Raw genomic sequence first — 16,170 nt, 5'->3', positions numbered from 1 at the left:
TCCCTAGCTTTTATTTTGTCTCCCATTTTGTTGTTTTCAAGTGTAGTTTCATGAGAAACGATTTACCCTTTATTCTTTAAATATTTTAGTATTTCCATGTGCACTAATCATAATTGCTTTTTTAAAAAAAAGTTTGATCCACTTGAAGGTAAAATGACTTCCCAAGGAGTCTTTCATATCTCTTCAAAACAACTGGGACTAGCTTGAATTAGTGTGGCAACTATTTCTTTATATTATTTTTTCATATGATTCAGAGTGATATGCTTGTGGTTCTCTGTTAGTCTTCTACTATAGCTGTTTCTGGAAAAATATCCAGCTATGTATGTTACTGCATGTAATTAGTGTCATTTTTCTCTTCTATAGTTCCTTGGCCATTGGAACCAAAACTGGATACAGACTTTTTTCTCTGAGTTCTGTGGAACAGTTGGATCAGGTCCATGAAAGCAGTAAGTCCGTTGTGTTTTGGCCTGACAAAATAATAGCTGGTGATAATTTTTATTCTGCATTATAACACATTAGTGTGCCCCAAATGAGCAATTTCATCTGATCTTTCCTGCTAGAAACCAGATGGCATTTCTTGGCTGCAGCCTTACTTGTATTCAAACAGCCATGCAGCTGCAGCTGTGTTAAAGGGACAGTTGCATGCTAAAGAAATCAAAACTGGGAAATTCTCTACTGTTTGATACCAGTATGAGTATTGATTAAAAGCTTGTGAATCTTTTTGAGTTATCAACATTTCTACGTAAATATGACCATAAAACATGATCTGTTGTCCACATGTCCTAAAACTAGCTTAAAAAGGAGCCCAATTAAACAAATGAGTCAAAAACACTATGCTTGTTCATTTAATTATTCAGGAAAATAAAATTATTTTATATATTTTTTAAAAAAATACTGTTTGATGAGGAAAATTACTTATTGACAATGACATTTCTCTAGCACAGGGGTAGGCAACCTTGGCTCTTTTATGACTCGTGGACTTCAACTCCCAGAATTCCTGAGCCAGTCATGCTGAGGGGAAAGGGAGAGGTTTCCAAGCTGAGCCATGCTGGCTCAGGAATTCTGGGAGTTGAAGTCCAGGAGTCATAAAAGAGCCAAGGTTGCCTACCCCTGATCTAGCATGACATTGCTAAGAATCACAGAATGAAAGCTACAAAATAGATAGGCAAGGTCATGCAGGATACAATCTGAGTCGGTTACCGGGACCAGAGATTTAGTCTTTTAAGCTTTCGGACTTATGCTGGAGCCAATCCTCGGGGAACTTCTCTATGTAAATACTACTCACAGAACAGCCCAGTGCACACATCTAGAGATACATTTCTTGAGGAGGGCCAGAGTCTGAAAGCTTGGAAGACTAGATCTCTGGTCCCAGTGACTGACTCAGATTAGATCCTGCCACATTATCCTGGGACACATACATTTGCCTTCATTAGAGGCAAGGTCATTGCTGCGAAAGCACAATTGAATTTATGAGAGTGGCATTATTGATGTCTGTAACATAGCAGCATAGAAATTAGAAGTTTCTGTTTTAGATTTAACATGGTTTAGTGTTTTGTCCCCCCAAAAATTGTACAAGTAAATTATTATTATTAAACACAAGCTAGCTTAATATAAATTGTTTTTTGAATTTAATTGAATTTCCTAACTATAATTAAGATTAATCATAGCTTATCTAGGTTTGGTTGATATAGAGTTGCAAGTTTGTTTATTCAATGCAGAAGCTGAAGCTTTCAAATTCTTGTGGCTATCCTGAGTGTATGAGTTGGGAGTAAATCAAGGGCTGTTCTCCTACTCCATTGCATCCACGTCAGCTAAATATTATTTTAGCGAGTGAGTTCATTGAATCTTACTCCAGCCATTTCAGAACTGTTATTTCTGTTAGCTGTTTCCATGCAACTACTCTTCTTTTTCATATTTGATTCTTACTAAGTTACACTCAAATAGCCGAACATAGTGTAGATTTGACCAAAGGAATATTTCCCAAGGAATTCCACTTACAAAATTCAAAGTTGATAGATAACCCTGCTTCCCAAGATTTAGCTCTCCCAGAAATGCAGGAATGAGCAGAAACCATAAAGAAAATGCACCACTAAAATATACCTGATTGCGAACCAACACTGTGCACAGAAGAAAATAATTGACTAACCAAATGTCATAAACAATGTGAAAAGTAGGATTTAAATGTAATATATACAATTTAACGTCAAGTTTTCTTCTCTTGAGTTTTATTCTTCGAATTATGTCATTGACTGAGCTTTAGGTTTGTTGGGGCAGCTCTCCCAGAAGCTGTTGGGTATTGCTAATCCTCAAAGTTAGTATCTGAGCTGTGATGACTAAATGGCAGCAAAGAGGTATAAATGCACTATGATAGAAACTCATAGAAACTTTCATCTAGTCCTGGCAACTGGGCCAGAAAAGAAAGAGGAGAAAATGTAAATCTGGGACTAGAACAGTGGTTCTCAACCTGTGGGTCGGGACCCCATTTGGGGTCGATCGACCATTTCATGGGGGTCGCCAAGCAAGGCTGTCCGCCATTTTTTTGTCCGCCATTTTTTCCCCTTTTCCAGCGGGTGCCTTACCTCCCTTGGGCTGGGCCAGCTGGTGGTCAGCCTGCTCCGGCTCTGCCGCTTGCCAGCTACGCCTCAGCCGGCGCAGGGGGCGGAACCACGCATGCGCGGCCCTCCCGGGCAGGGAAAGTCCTCGACTTATGACCGGTTGGGTAGTCCTCGACTTACGACCGGTTTAGTCCTCGACTTATGACCGGTTGGGGTCGCGGCATTAAAAAGGTTGAGAACCACTGGACTAGAACGTCTAAGACCGAAGTAAACTACCATATCTGGAGTATAAACTCTATACAACAATTAAATGGTAACAAAAGCCACATAAAAGATTAAAACTTTGCTGCCATTTAATGGCTGCTCCCATTTGGGAAGATATGGTGGATTTGTCAGAGGTTATATCCAAAGGAATATAGTACTGTGCAGTGCAATCTTATATATGTGGGTATGTTGAAAACACTCTATTGCAAATATTTAAATTTAAACCAGAACACAGGTACATAATGTGCTAACATCTCTGAAAAGCCTAAAAATATGTACAGATAGTCCTCAACTTAACGACTACAACTGAGCCCAAAATTTCTCGGTAAGTGAGACAGTTGATAAGGGAGTTTTGTCCCATTTTATGACCTTTCTTGCGTGAACCACTGCAGTTATTAAGTTGTGGTTGTGAAATGAATCTGGCTTCCCCATTGATTTTGCTTGTCAGAAATTTGTAAAAGCTGATCACATGACCCCAGGACACTGCAACCGTCATAAATATGAGTCAGTTGCCCATTTGTCTGAATTTTTGGTCACATGACTGGGGATGCTTGCAACAGTTGCAAGTATGAAAACTGCCATAAGTCATTTTTTTCAGTACTGTTGTAACTGGTCACCAAACAAACCGTTGTTGTAAGTCGAGGTCTACCTGTACCTTTGTACATGAAAAATTAAAAGAAAATAATGGTGAATAAATAGTTTTGACTTCAGGAAAGGAAGAGAGGGAATTTTAACCATTTTGTGTAAAGTCAAGCAGGAGAGCTTAATTTGTAGTTCAGCATAACCTGGTAGGTCAGGATATATTGAACTATATTCTTACTTTCAGGACACAACATACTATTCAAGGACAGAGTTCCAAGAATGTTTACATGTGACTCAGGCGGACAAAAGGGATATCTCTGTGTTGCTACATTTCGTGACAGAAGATAGTTGATTTTAAAGCTGGTTGAGAGCTCTTTAACATGAAATGCATGCAAATACAGCGTATGCTGATGGAAAGTTAGACTTTTGGTTCTTTTAATTAAAGCTAATTTTATCTTTTTTTATCTTTATTGATTTTATTGTAATGTCTTTGCTGTGAGCCGCCTAGAGTTTATAAAAGTTGGGCAGCAAGTTTAATAATCATAAATTTACTTAATTATTTAATATCTATAACCTTTCTTCATTGTCTCAGCTACATGGTTATGAGTATTTCTAAAGAAGGTGAATCTGCCATATATAAAGGCCATTCTAAATTTTAAAAAGCCTGGTTTTTAATGTGCCTAAAAGCAATAATATTTTATTTATATATTCGTTTGTTTGCTTGTATCCTGCCTTTATTATTTTTACAAATGAGGTGGTGAACATATCCAACACACCTCCCCCCTACTCTTTTCGTCACAACAACAGCCCTGTGAGGTGGATTGGGCTGAGAATGACTGTCCCAAAAGAAATACCAGCTATATTACAGAGTATATAAAAGTGTTCCTTCTTTTCACAGAACATCATCAGATTTTGGGCTACCATACCTGGCTTGCAAAGATTCAGAAATTTTATCTTTTTGTTATCATGAATTGCTGATCCAGATTCTTACAGCTCAGAAATGGTAGCCCTACATTAGCATTATAATTTCTAGCCTCAAACTGATTTGCTTACCACTACCTCTGCTGGCATAACTACAAGGATTACATGAGACTTTCTCTTTCTTCTTGAGGTTAATTGTGGTTTTCTATGTCAAATTATAGCTGGTGTGTAAGCTACTTAATCATTGCAAAGTATAGGGATCATATGGCACCTATGCCGAAATGTCTGCTCTGGCTATCAGTTGCCTGTTGGGCACAATTTAAAATACTGGTGTAAAGCTTTGAATTGAAACAGATTAGGGCCAGATTGTGGGTAGGACCACCTCGTCTGCTAGGAACCTGCCCCTTTGTTATGAAAAAGTCCTCCGAAGATGCTGCCACTGACTATTTGGTACTGCTCTAGTGTGGCCCCTAAACTGCAGAGCAATTCCTTAAAGACTGTGTTTAAGTAAATGGTTTTATATCTTTTGCAATTGATAATGATTTTAATGACTAATTTGGTTTTCATGTTTATTGCCTTTTTGTTCCATTATTTTGCATCTATTATTGCAAGCTGCCTTGAGTTTGGAATAAAAAGATGGAAGGGAGATGAATTAATAATGGATAATCAATAATAAGTAAATAGAATCAGTGTTTTGGCTCTTTCATCAGTATTGGGATAGAAATGATAGGATAGAAATCAAATCAATAACTTTTTCTTTCCTTTTTGAAAATGTGTTATCTCTATGACAATTTTTCACGCTTCCATTCAGATGAAATCCCAGATGTTTTCATTGTGGAGCGCCTCTTCTCCAGCAGTCTGGTGGTGGTGGTGAGTCGGGCGAAGCCGCAACAGATGAATGTCTATCATTTCAAGAAAGGGACAGAAATCTGCAACTACAGCTATTCTAGCAATATCCTTTCCATTCGGCTCAACCGTCAGGTAAAATCTAGAGGCTGTTTACTTGTCTGTATCACATTTACAACAGATAATAAGCCAGTGTGAGAATCTAGTCAGTGTTGATGTACTCAACTCACCATGATTCAAACAATCCATGGCTTAACTGAAGTGTCACCCTATCTTATATTTCAGAGTGATGTAATCTTTAATTACTCATTACCATGGTGGCACAGTAGTTAGAATGCAGTATTGCAGGCTAATTCTGCCAATTGCCAGGAGTTTGATTCTGACCGACTCAGGATTGACTCAGCCTTCCATCCTTCCGAGGTCAGTGAAATGAGGACCCAGATTGTTGGGGGCAATAGGCTGACTCTGTAAACCATTTAGAGAGGGCTGTAAAACATTGTGACTTGCTATTGCTATCACATCTATTCCATATCAAAGGCAAGCTTTAATCTTAGTTGAACTGCAGTCTTTCATATTTCTCTTAATTTTATGAAATGATCCATTTGCCTTCACAGTACATCTCCCTTCTAATATAGCCGCAGCATCTAATACGAAGAGTGAAGAATGTCATCTGTCAAGCATGGCTGCAAACCTTAACATAAAGTGCTAAGGACGTTGTGATGAAATGTTATTTTTGCAAATAATGAAAAGTATAAGAGTATTTGTGTGGTTATTTTTCTTGATTGGACACATGAATGGAAACTTTTAGCATTTTAGAGTAGAGGAATCCTTTTAAATTAAGCTGATGAAGCTTTTTAGTGCCAGGTCATTATTAGTCACATATGTTTGGCAAAATCAAATCTGGTTTCCAGTTGGCGAAAGGGTATGATAATTTATAAGCATAATTTTTTAAAAAATGGGAATGTGAATATGGGTTGTTCTTTTGAAACTAAGAGCCTGTTTTGCCTCAGGTTCTGATTCTCAACAAGAAGGTTCTAGGATTTTGGATGAACTGCTTTATGGTTTCTCCAGAAGCTTCTAATTTGTGGATATATAAATAAATTATTTATAGATTATGAATTTGTCATAATTCCGAACATGGAGGGTACTTAATCTTGCCTTGCTTATACACAGACTTTTGAAAATTGCCATTTTCTATCAGACCAATTTTATAAACCATCATTTAAGGAAGTTCCACCAGGATCCTTTGGGATTTAAGCAGGGAATGAAGGTATTGCCCTTCCATATTTTTTTTTTAACATTGAGACTGCTGTTTGGTCACGAAGTCTTATCGAAAAAAAATGTGTTTTAATCTTCGAAAACTCAAAACTTAAAACTATCCATCACCAACTGTTTCTTAAGTTCACCACCATTGCAGCAACAAAGTATTATATCATTGGATAGGCTAATTGGTTATTCCAAACACATTTTTCAATTATAATCAATGGTCTGTTTCTTTAAATACATGAACTGGATTGTTATCCATGAAAACTTCTTCAGTAAGAGATTTCTTAATCTTTAAAATGACAGAACACTTTGTTTTTGTTGTAAATACAGCTGTGGGAATTAAATTTCAAAAACTAACAATATGCTAGGTATGGTATATGTTTACTTGTCCTGACCTTTTCATGTAATGTGACGTATTGTATGATCTTGAGAAGGACACATGTGTCTCTGCTGTTTTTATGATCAGAAAAAAAATCTACATTTTTGATTTGCCATGTAGCAACTAGCTTCCTTCTGCCGTAACTGAATATCTACAATTTTCCAAGTTGTTCTTTATAATTGAACCATTTTAATCTCATTTAGTTATCCTTTTCTTTTTATCTTTCTAATATCCTTTGTTCGTGCCTGGTGGAATATGCAAATGTCCCTTTTTCCATGGAACTTTTTCTCTCATCCCAGTAGGAATGCGGGAGACTGTCTAGACTAGTGTTTTTCAAACTTGGCAATTTTAAGATGTGTGGACTTTAACTCCCAGAATTCTGAGCAATGTACTTCTGGACTAATGGCTGCTTTCTTGTTGGCACTTGGAAGTGAGTCACACCGGAGTTTAGAACTTAGGTTGAGGCACATGGCCCATTACAAAACAGCATGCATGGTGTTAAGTCCTCATCTGAGAATCTAGTCTCAAAGTTGGTATAGTGCTGGAATGTTATTTTGAATCCTCACACTCATCAGAATTTATTATAAGAAGAGGAGGGCAGGTACTAAAAACTATTGAGTATAAAGAGGAAAGGGAAAAATTCCAAAATTATGAATTTTGGATGTATCCCTTCTTCAGTGGCACTTTGTAGTCTAGCTGAACCTGTTGTAAAACTTTCAATGTAATTTTAAAGTTATATTTCACTGGCATATGATTTTACTCAGAGCTCAGTGATCAGCATATAAATGAATTCCTATTAATGCCATGTACATTTTTGGTCAGACCCCCTTTTTTTAGGGATTTAGAAACAAAATGGGATATTAGGAGATATGGGGGAAAAGACAAGGAAATTTTAGTTTATGTTTAAATAAGTAGCCAGTTTTAGACAACAAGTGGGGATTTTTATATAGGCAGTACATTGCTCTTACAGGGAATTTTAGAAGTTGTAAAAGCAGAGTATTTCATTGCAAAATCCAAATTTACCACTGATAATGACACAGGCTTAGACTACACTCTCTTCCGCATGAATCATATTAGTGGAAAATCTCTGATTACTTTAGCATTATATATGAGGTACTGGAAAATATAGTGCTACATTATTTGGAAATAACATGTTTATTTATTGAAATAACATGGTTCAATCACTTGACAGTCCTTGTTTGGAATGCTGTATCTAGAAAAAAAGGAGTTTGTTTTATAAAAAATAAAGGATTTAAGTAGTGAATCCTATTTTTGCAATAATTTCAAATTTGGGTTTATGAACATAAAGTTCCTCTTAAATACACTACATTTTCAGTGGCCTCAGGATGCCAAGCAAGTTGCTAGCGTGATTTCAGATGCTTTGTGTTCTTTGCCTCGCTAGATCCTGTAAATGGCTTTTATGTTTTCATTGAAAAAGCTAAAAGATCTAGATTGTTGTAACCAGATGGTCCCAACATGGTTATACCATTAGCAATTTGTCAGAGATGATATTTTGCTCCTGTTTCTAATATGCATAGATGCTGGACAAGGAAGAAACCATGTTCCTATTTGCAGTATTATATTTTTTTGTGTAATTATCTAGCTTGCTTTAGGTTAGTCAATAATTAGCTGAATTGGCTAATATATATCTTCACAGTACAGTAATATAGGCTCAGAAATAAGTCACAATGGGTTTAATGGAGTTGACCTCCAGGTAAATGAATATAGGATTGCAGGAGCTTCAGTAAATGCAATTTTCCAAACAGATATTATGCATGGATCAGCATTATCTGGACAGCTAGTTATATGATACAATCAAGTAATTTTGGAGAATGTGCGTCCACTGATTCATTTTCCCAGTATGCTTTCCATTTCATAGTACAGAAACTACAGCAGCTACTATAAATGCCATAATCACCATTATACTCCTAAATGTTGAGCATATTATCCCAACATAAAGTAAAAAAAAATAAAAAATAAGATTGAAATTTCATGACATTTTAAAATAAGAGTGGGTACAAGGATATTGTGGCAAATCAAATCTGTTCACCATGCCAAGAATGCAAACAAAGTCAATTATATTCCATCCTTGGGGGTTTTCAAGCAAACATTAAACAGCCATTTGTCTGGATTGATCTGAGGATTCCTGCCTTGGGAAATGGTTGCACTAGAAAACCTCCAAAATCCCTTTCAACTATAGGATTCTAGAAAATTCTGGAATCATAATCAGGAATTGATTTACTTGAGGTAAAACAATTTTGTAAAGATAACACTCCCATGTCACAGAGAACTATAGGGGCTGATGTGTCAGATGCTATTTCTGAATTATATCTATCTCTTTTCAAATACCAAGTACGGCATGTTACAGAGAACTGTTTGTGATCTTGTTTCTGCCTATCACTTCAGCAGTAGCTGAAGAAAAGATAATATAATTATGCAGTGCATATCAAAAGTGATAAAGTTAGGAGTCCTCCTATTTACTTCCTCAAAGGTAGTTTGAGTGACTGAACCCTTCTGGAATGCCCTAATGCAGGGGTGTCAAATTGCCGGCCCACCGGTTGGTTGTATCATGCGGAGGCTGCGCCCACCCCAGCTCCAGCAATGCAAAAAAAGTTGCGATGCGTCGCAACACTTCACGTGACGTGGCGAGTTTGATACCCGTGCCCTAATGGGATCTGGTAGCCGCTTGGGGTCTTTCTAATGTCTAAATAACAAGAGTTTTGTTTTAATTTTTTTTATCCTTGCAGAGACTGATTGTTTGCTTGGAAGAATCTATTTATATTCATAACATTAAAGACATGAAGCTTCTGAAAACAATCCTGAACACCCCTCCTAACACCACAGGTAAGGGAACAAGGATGAATTGCCAAAGAGGAGTAAAGGACTTTGTGAAAAGAAGAATCTTTCTGATCTTCTTCTCTTCATAGTGCCAGCAGAAAAATGTTCCTGCAGCTTTCTGCAATAGAAATAGTTTGGTCTTGTTGTTACCTCTAACTGTAGCTGGAAGCAGATTAATTATTGTTTTGGCTGTTTTCTGTCCTAACTGTTGCAAGTTTACATCATTATAGCTTTCTCGGAGTTATTGCGACATAACTATTTCAAGAAAACATATAATCAGCAAGATCTCTGCCCACTTCTGCTCCCTAAACCAATGCTCAGCTTAGTCTCTATTGTTACAAATCTGTCCTGACTCCAGTGTAAGGCAGTAGAAACTCTGAAGAAGGTATGTGTCAATGGTAACCTCAGTAATTCTGAGGCAAGACGCTCTTTTGCTTTCCCCATGCAGTCCAGCTAGCAGCCATTTGCTATTGTATAATATTGGCTATTACAGGTAGGACTCAACTTACGACCACCATTGAGCCCAAAATTTCTATTGCTAAGTGAGACATTTGTTAAGTGACTTTTGCCCCATTTTATGACCTTTCTTGCCAGAGTTGTTAAGTGAATCACTACAGTTGTGAAATTAGTAACACAGTTGTTAAACGAATCTGGCTTCTGCACTGACTTTGTTCGTCAGAAGGTTGCAAAAGTTGATCGTGTGATCTTGGAACATTGCAACCATCATAAATATGAATCAGTTGCCAAGCATCTGAATTCTGATCACGTGACCCTAGGGATGCTGCAGTGGTCCTAAGTGTGAAAAATGTTCATAAGTTATTTGTTCAGTGCCATTGTAAGTTTGAATGGTCACTAAATGAACTGTTGTAAGTCAAGGACTACCTGTATTAGAAACTTTTCTAAGACTAAGGAACATCAATAATTTGCAAGTACACCTATCATTGTAAATAATAGGAGGGTTGGCATGGACAAGTAGTTCTCCACTTAAGTGGGTTCCTCAAATAATTTTATCTTACCTGTTTGTTCATTTTTAATGTCCCAAAAGTCAGACAAAATCTATACTATGGGGAAGGTTCCTGATATTTTGCTGATATATAGATACATGCACATTCAAAAATAATGTGATTGTTTTTTCTATAATGTACAAGCTCTTTCACTTCATGGGAATATTGCAGTTTGAATGGTTGAGGACTTCTGAGGCAGCACTTTTATAGTTATCTGGGACTATCATATCTGGACTGCAAAAAATCCAGATGTTTATTAGATGATAATAGAACAATACAGGTAAAATATCTCTCTGCCACCATCTAGTAATTGTCTGGATTTCTGGAGCCCAGATCTGGTTGTTTACTTTATCTTTACTTCTCCAATGCAAATACAAAAATTAATAACTTCACACCTTTCTATTAGTAACCAGGAACAAAGCATTTTGTAGGACATATTATTTCTGTATAACATCATTTAGACCTTCACAGAGGCTCGCTCTATCTATCTATCTATCTATCTATCTATCTATCTATCTATCTATCTATCTATCTATCTATCTATCTATCTATCTATCTATCTATCTATCTATCTATCACTATTTGATTATAGTTGTATGCCTATTCTGCACTTTTTTGAATTTTGAAATGAAGCTGGGAATTCAGAAACATAAATACTACATATACTTGAGCAATTTAAACCTAAATATATGTACTTGGCCAGTTTGTAAAAATTACAGACTAATAAGGATGCAGGCCAAAATGAACTTATGTTTGAGAAAATGGGAGCCAGAATAAAAATGAACTTAATAGATTTTCCCAGCATAGCAACAGACTCTTTCAGAATGGGAATTTTTTTCTTCCCAGGAGTATTTCTCAGGTGGGAAAGACCAGGTCTAACATGAAGGTCCAATTAGTAAACTGATTTATTGCAAAAAAAAAAACCCACCCCTATCTTTTAGGAATCTTCTCAAATAACAGTTCCTGTTTAGGGTTAGATAAAGGTCAACGGAATTAAAGTTCTCTTGTGGCTATATAAGGATTCTAAGCTGATCTCTCTTTTAACTCAACCACCAAGTTCTGCCGCTCTTCCTACAGAATTAAATGTGCTAAACATCTTGTAACTTTAATATAGCTATTTTATTTTAACAAAAAGGAGGCATTAGATCAGTTCTAGATCAGCCCTTCGGGAGATGTCATCTGTGACATGTTATCCCCTTTTGCTCTTGGCACCCTAAATTTTTAAAAATGCAATTTATGGTCACTCAATATATTAAATTTGCTTTTCCTTAAAGCAGCATAAAATTTAGGATGACATAAATCCATAAATCCATACTTCCTGTCTGCCATGCTTTCATGCCAATGCTGTAACACAACCTGCTAAATATTATGTTTGGCCCAGAGCCAAGTGGCACTTAGAAATACAAAGAGAACTTTTGAGTATTAACAGAAGGACTTGCTTTTCATCTGTGGCTGGACTTTTATGACATTTGCAAACATCATTTGTATTTATGGTATTAAATTTGCCTGTAGGCCAGGAGGGTGCTCTGTAGGGGGGAGAAAAAGTAAAGTGTGGGATTGGAAGACTTTAGGAATCTTAATGGAGCAGCCTTATGAATCTTTAGTTTTGTCTGTCCAGCATAGTAATTGTCTAAGGATTCTTGGAATGGTGGGTCCAACACATGCAGCAAGATGGAGAGTCCTGATCTGTATGAGTGGGCTTTTCTCTGCTTTCTGACACGGCACATTCCGAATCTTCAACTGGATTACCTGTGTGTGCTGCAGAACCATCCCTCATTTACTAGAGCAGTGGTTCTCAACCTGTGGGTCGGGACCCCATTTGGGGTCGATCGACCATTTCATGGGGGTCGCCAAGCAAGGCTGTCCGCCATTTTTTTGTCTGCCATTTTTCCCCCCTTTTCCGGCGGGTGCCTTACCTCCCTTGGGCTGGGCCAGCTGGTGGTTGGCCTGCTCCGTCTCTGCCACTTGCCAGCTATGCCTCGGCCGGCGCAGGGGGCGGAACCAGGCATGCGCGGCGCTCCCGGGCAGGGAAAGTCCTCGAGTTACGACCGGTTGGGTAGTCCTCGACTTACGACCGGTTTAGTCCTCGACTTACGACCAGTGTAGTCCTTGACGTACGACCGGTTGGGGTCGCAGCATTAAAAAGGTTGAGAACCACTGGACTAGAGTCAGTAGTTAGTGTGGAAATGTGCTTGCTGCTGAAATGCGCAGAAAAATCGGGTAATGTGGGAAATACTGTAAGATGGGGAATACTGTATGCAATAAGGTTTTTGTGTATGAAAAAGAGGGTATGTGCACAAAATGGATTTTGTTTTGAGCTTAACGATGTTTTGAGAACATTCTGTTGGAACAAAACATGAAACAGTTTCAGCATTGTGCATTCCTTTGCGACAAATCTCAAATCCCCAGACCCAACCGGACAAAGCGCTGCCAACATTTACACCTCCACAAAAAGGGTCTTTCAATGGTCATCACTGCACCTATTGTTTTCTGGTAGTTTTGTGTTTTTAATTTTATAGATTTAATTTTATTTGGCTTTTATGTTTTTCATATGTTATGGTGTAAGCTACTGGAAATTGACTTCTGAGTTCTGAAGCTTATAAATTAATTAAATAAAAGCCATTAGGCACACAACCTTTGTTCAACAAAAATAATTATGAAGATATTTTATATTTCATTTGCCAACACATTTGGGGGGGGGAGTGGGGGCTCAGACAGGCCAAATTGGCAAATACATCTTCGCAACAAATGCATTTTGAATTGCATCTGTGGTGCACAAGAGTGTGAGCACAGTGTACAATTTCTTACGAGTCCATAATCAGGGCAGAAGAGCAAGCATAAAGTGCTAATTGGGTTTTTTTTTCAATTCATTGGATTGTTCCCCAAATAGGTCTCCCTCAACCACTCAAGACTAAATCCACAATGTATGAGCAGAGTGGAGAAGGGGTGGATTTGACATCATGATATGCCACTTTGTTTAGTAGTATTAATGGAAGTACCCGATGGTATTTCAGATATTCTGAGGTTAAAACAGGTGTTTTGAGTTTAATATAGGCCTGTTTTAGGTTGAGACGTTTCCAGAATAGATGTTTCAAACTCAGAATAGGTCACTTTTAACAAATGGAGTCTTTCAGTGTAAATCATTTTGAACAAAGGATTTTGAATGTCACTAAGAAATTATTTAATGAAGCAGGCAATTCTGTAACATTGCGAAGGTAGGATCTGCAAGTGGTTAATAATTTTTCAGGACAGGGAATCCAAGATCTTTGAAAAGAAGAGAGATAATTAGCCGCCCCTAATTTGAACTCTTTTTTCATTGAAACAGATTTGGGGTTTTGCTTTAAACAAAATACAAAGGGACTTGGAAAGTTGTCTATGGAGATTCTCAATTTCCTGATCATGGTTGTCCCAAAGGTGCTTTTTTCCAAAAGGAAAAGAAGAACCAAAGAAGCATTTTGGATGAGAAGCAAAACGTTTTCAAAGAAAAAAAAACCAAGAAAGTCCAATCGCCTTTTGGAGAAAAGCACTTTGGGATGACTTCGAAAGTTAAAACAACTTTAGCTTGCCTACAAGATAGATTTTGAATCTGTGAAGATCCTTTGTTATCGCTGATATGATATACCTAACATTTTAATTCCTTGTGGCTTTTATAAAGTGGTAAAAATAAGGAAACAAATGGGAATAATATTGGATATAGTGTGTTATTGATGGGTATCTCTTTACATAGTGGCAACCACTGTGCAATAAATCTTTAAATTGCTGTCCTATGTTTTTTGAACATTTCTAATTTTTGCTGCTGTTTTCTACTCTTTCTGCTTAGTGGGCCTGCTGATCACTTTCCGGTATAGTAACAAAAGCACTCAGATTCAAGTGAATTCATTCTTTGCTTACACACATTCTTTTGCTGTGCCTGTTGTGCGTTAGACCATGAAACTAGCCTCGTCAGCAGTTCCCCAGGAGGATTCCATTGGTATCTCCCTGATGATCTCTGAAACTGAATGGCCGCATAAAGGAAAAGCCATCCAGTTAAAGGTGGATTTGTGAAGGGGAAAATCAATCAGAATGTTCACATTTGGTGGTCAGATTCTGAATGGAACTATACCATCTGCTGCCTGTAGATGTCACAAGAGTCCAGAGGGTTTTTGTCCAGAATGCTTGTGGCTGCCAGCACTCGTCCAGCACAGGTTAGGCTTTTCCGGGAGAAGCCATGCTGTTATCTGTGAACCTCTTACTTCTGTATCCCTGAGCTTAAATTACTTGCTGACCATACTATTTCTTCTATTGGCAGGTTTATGCGCACTTTCTATCAACCATTCCAACTCCTACGTGGCATATCCTGGTAGTCCTGTTGTCGGCGAGATTGTGTTGTATGATGGAAACTATTTGGTAGGTGCCAAAATGAATCACAAAGGTATTCTGGGGCGCAGATTTGATAACTCTGTGGCTTGAGAGTCGAATTTAAATAAGGTAGGAGCATTATGTAGCACAGAGGTCCCCAACCTTTTGGGCACCAGGGACCGGTTCTGTGGAGAAAGGTTTTTCCACGGACCGGAGAGTGCGTGGTTTTCTGTGCTGCCTGCATTCCATGGATGGGGCTTTGCTTGTTTGTGCGGACCGGTTGCTGGAATGTCACGGCCCGGTACCGGTCCACAGCCCGGGGGTTGGGGACCCCTGATGTAGCATGCAGCAGATGCTTAGGGCTGTGCAGAAAGTTGTTTTTGTTTTGACATTCTGGAGTCCATTTGGGATATTTTCCTTTATTTTTATTGTTTGCTGCCATTGTTTTCCCCAATCCTTCTTCACATCCGCCTGTTGAATAATCACATTTCTTGTTTCAGCTTAATGGGAATCCTATCATGAGCATGATTAATTCATAGTAGAAGGATGCAAGAAAGAGAAAACGTGTTTTGTTCTTGCATGGAACAAATATTGTGGGGGGGGGATTCAGCTAGACTCGGTTGATTTGTCCCTGTTCTTCTTTAGTTAGAATCATGTGGTAGTCCAGGATTTTGCCCGAATAGATTTAGAATAGATGGGTAGAGCAACACTGATGTACCTTGCTCCTCTCTCCTCTAGTTACTGTGAACCAGCCCACCTACTGATTATCCCAGTGCCTTTCTTCTCCTTCCCTTCATTGCTACCACCATTCTTGAATTCAAGATCACTAACCTAGCTGGTCCAAGTCTATGTAGGCCTTCCCCTCATTGACCCAATATCTTTCTTATCCTTACTTTCCTTTCATTGCTGCTACATGCTGCTGTCAGCTCTACCCTTTTTTCACTGATTCTCTCCTTAGAATGTATGTGTTCCAAATTATGTCTGGACCACTAATATATCTTAGGGGCAAGACTAATGGAATGTGCATATTACATCCAGGCATCCAAATCTGGCTGTTTTATACCTGGTTCCACACACCGTACATTTTGCATATACCTGTATCATAATGTTAGATAGGCCATGCATTTTTTTTACGAATATATGTGTCCCAGGATAATGTTGCGGGATCCAATCTGGG

At 38.0% G+C, this 16,170-nt stretch overlaps 1 protein-coding gene across 1 annotated transcript in view; it reads left to right on the top strand.

The window, feature by feature from the left end:
• Positions 1 to 373: 373 nt before the first annotated feature.
• Positions 374 to 16,170, top strand: part of WIPI1 (WD repeat domain, phosphoinositide interacting 1) — a 30,327-nt gene continuing 14,530 nt past the window's right edge. Inside the window, exons 1-4 of the mRNA XM_029283033.1 lie at positions 374 to 446; positions 5,134 to 5,303; positions 9,561 to 9,657; positions 14,944 to 15,041. Coding sequence (XP_029138866.1) covers positions 5,217 to 5,303; positions 9,561 to 9,657; positions 14,944 to 15,041 — 282 coding nt within the window. The 5' untranslated portion in view covers positions 374 to 446; positions 5,134 to 5,216. The remainder of the gene's footprint in view (positions 447 to 5,133; positions 5,304 to 9,560; positions 9,658 to 14,943; positions 15,042 to 16,170) is intronic.

This window comes from Protobothrops mucrosquamatus, unplaced genomic scaffold, assembly GCF_001527695.2.
Source record: "Protobothrops mucrosquamatus isolate PMUCROS unplaced genomic scaffold, P.Mucros_1.0 scaffold9, whole genome shotgun sequence".
NCBI lineage: Eukaryota > Metazoa > Chordata > Lepidosauria > Squamata > Viperidae > Protobothrops > Protobothrops mucrosquamatus.
This window is presented reverse-complemented; position numbering and strand designations above follow the sequence as displayed.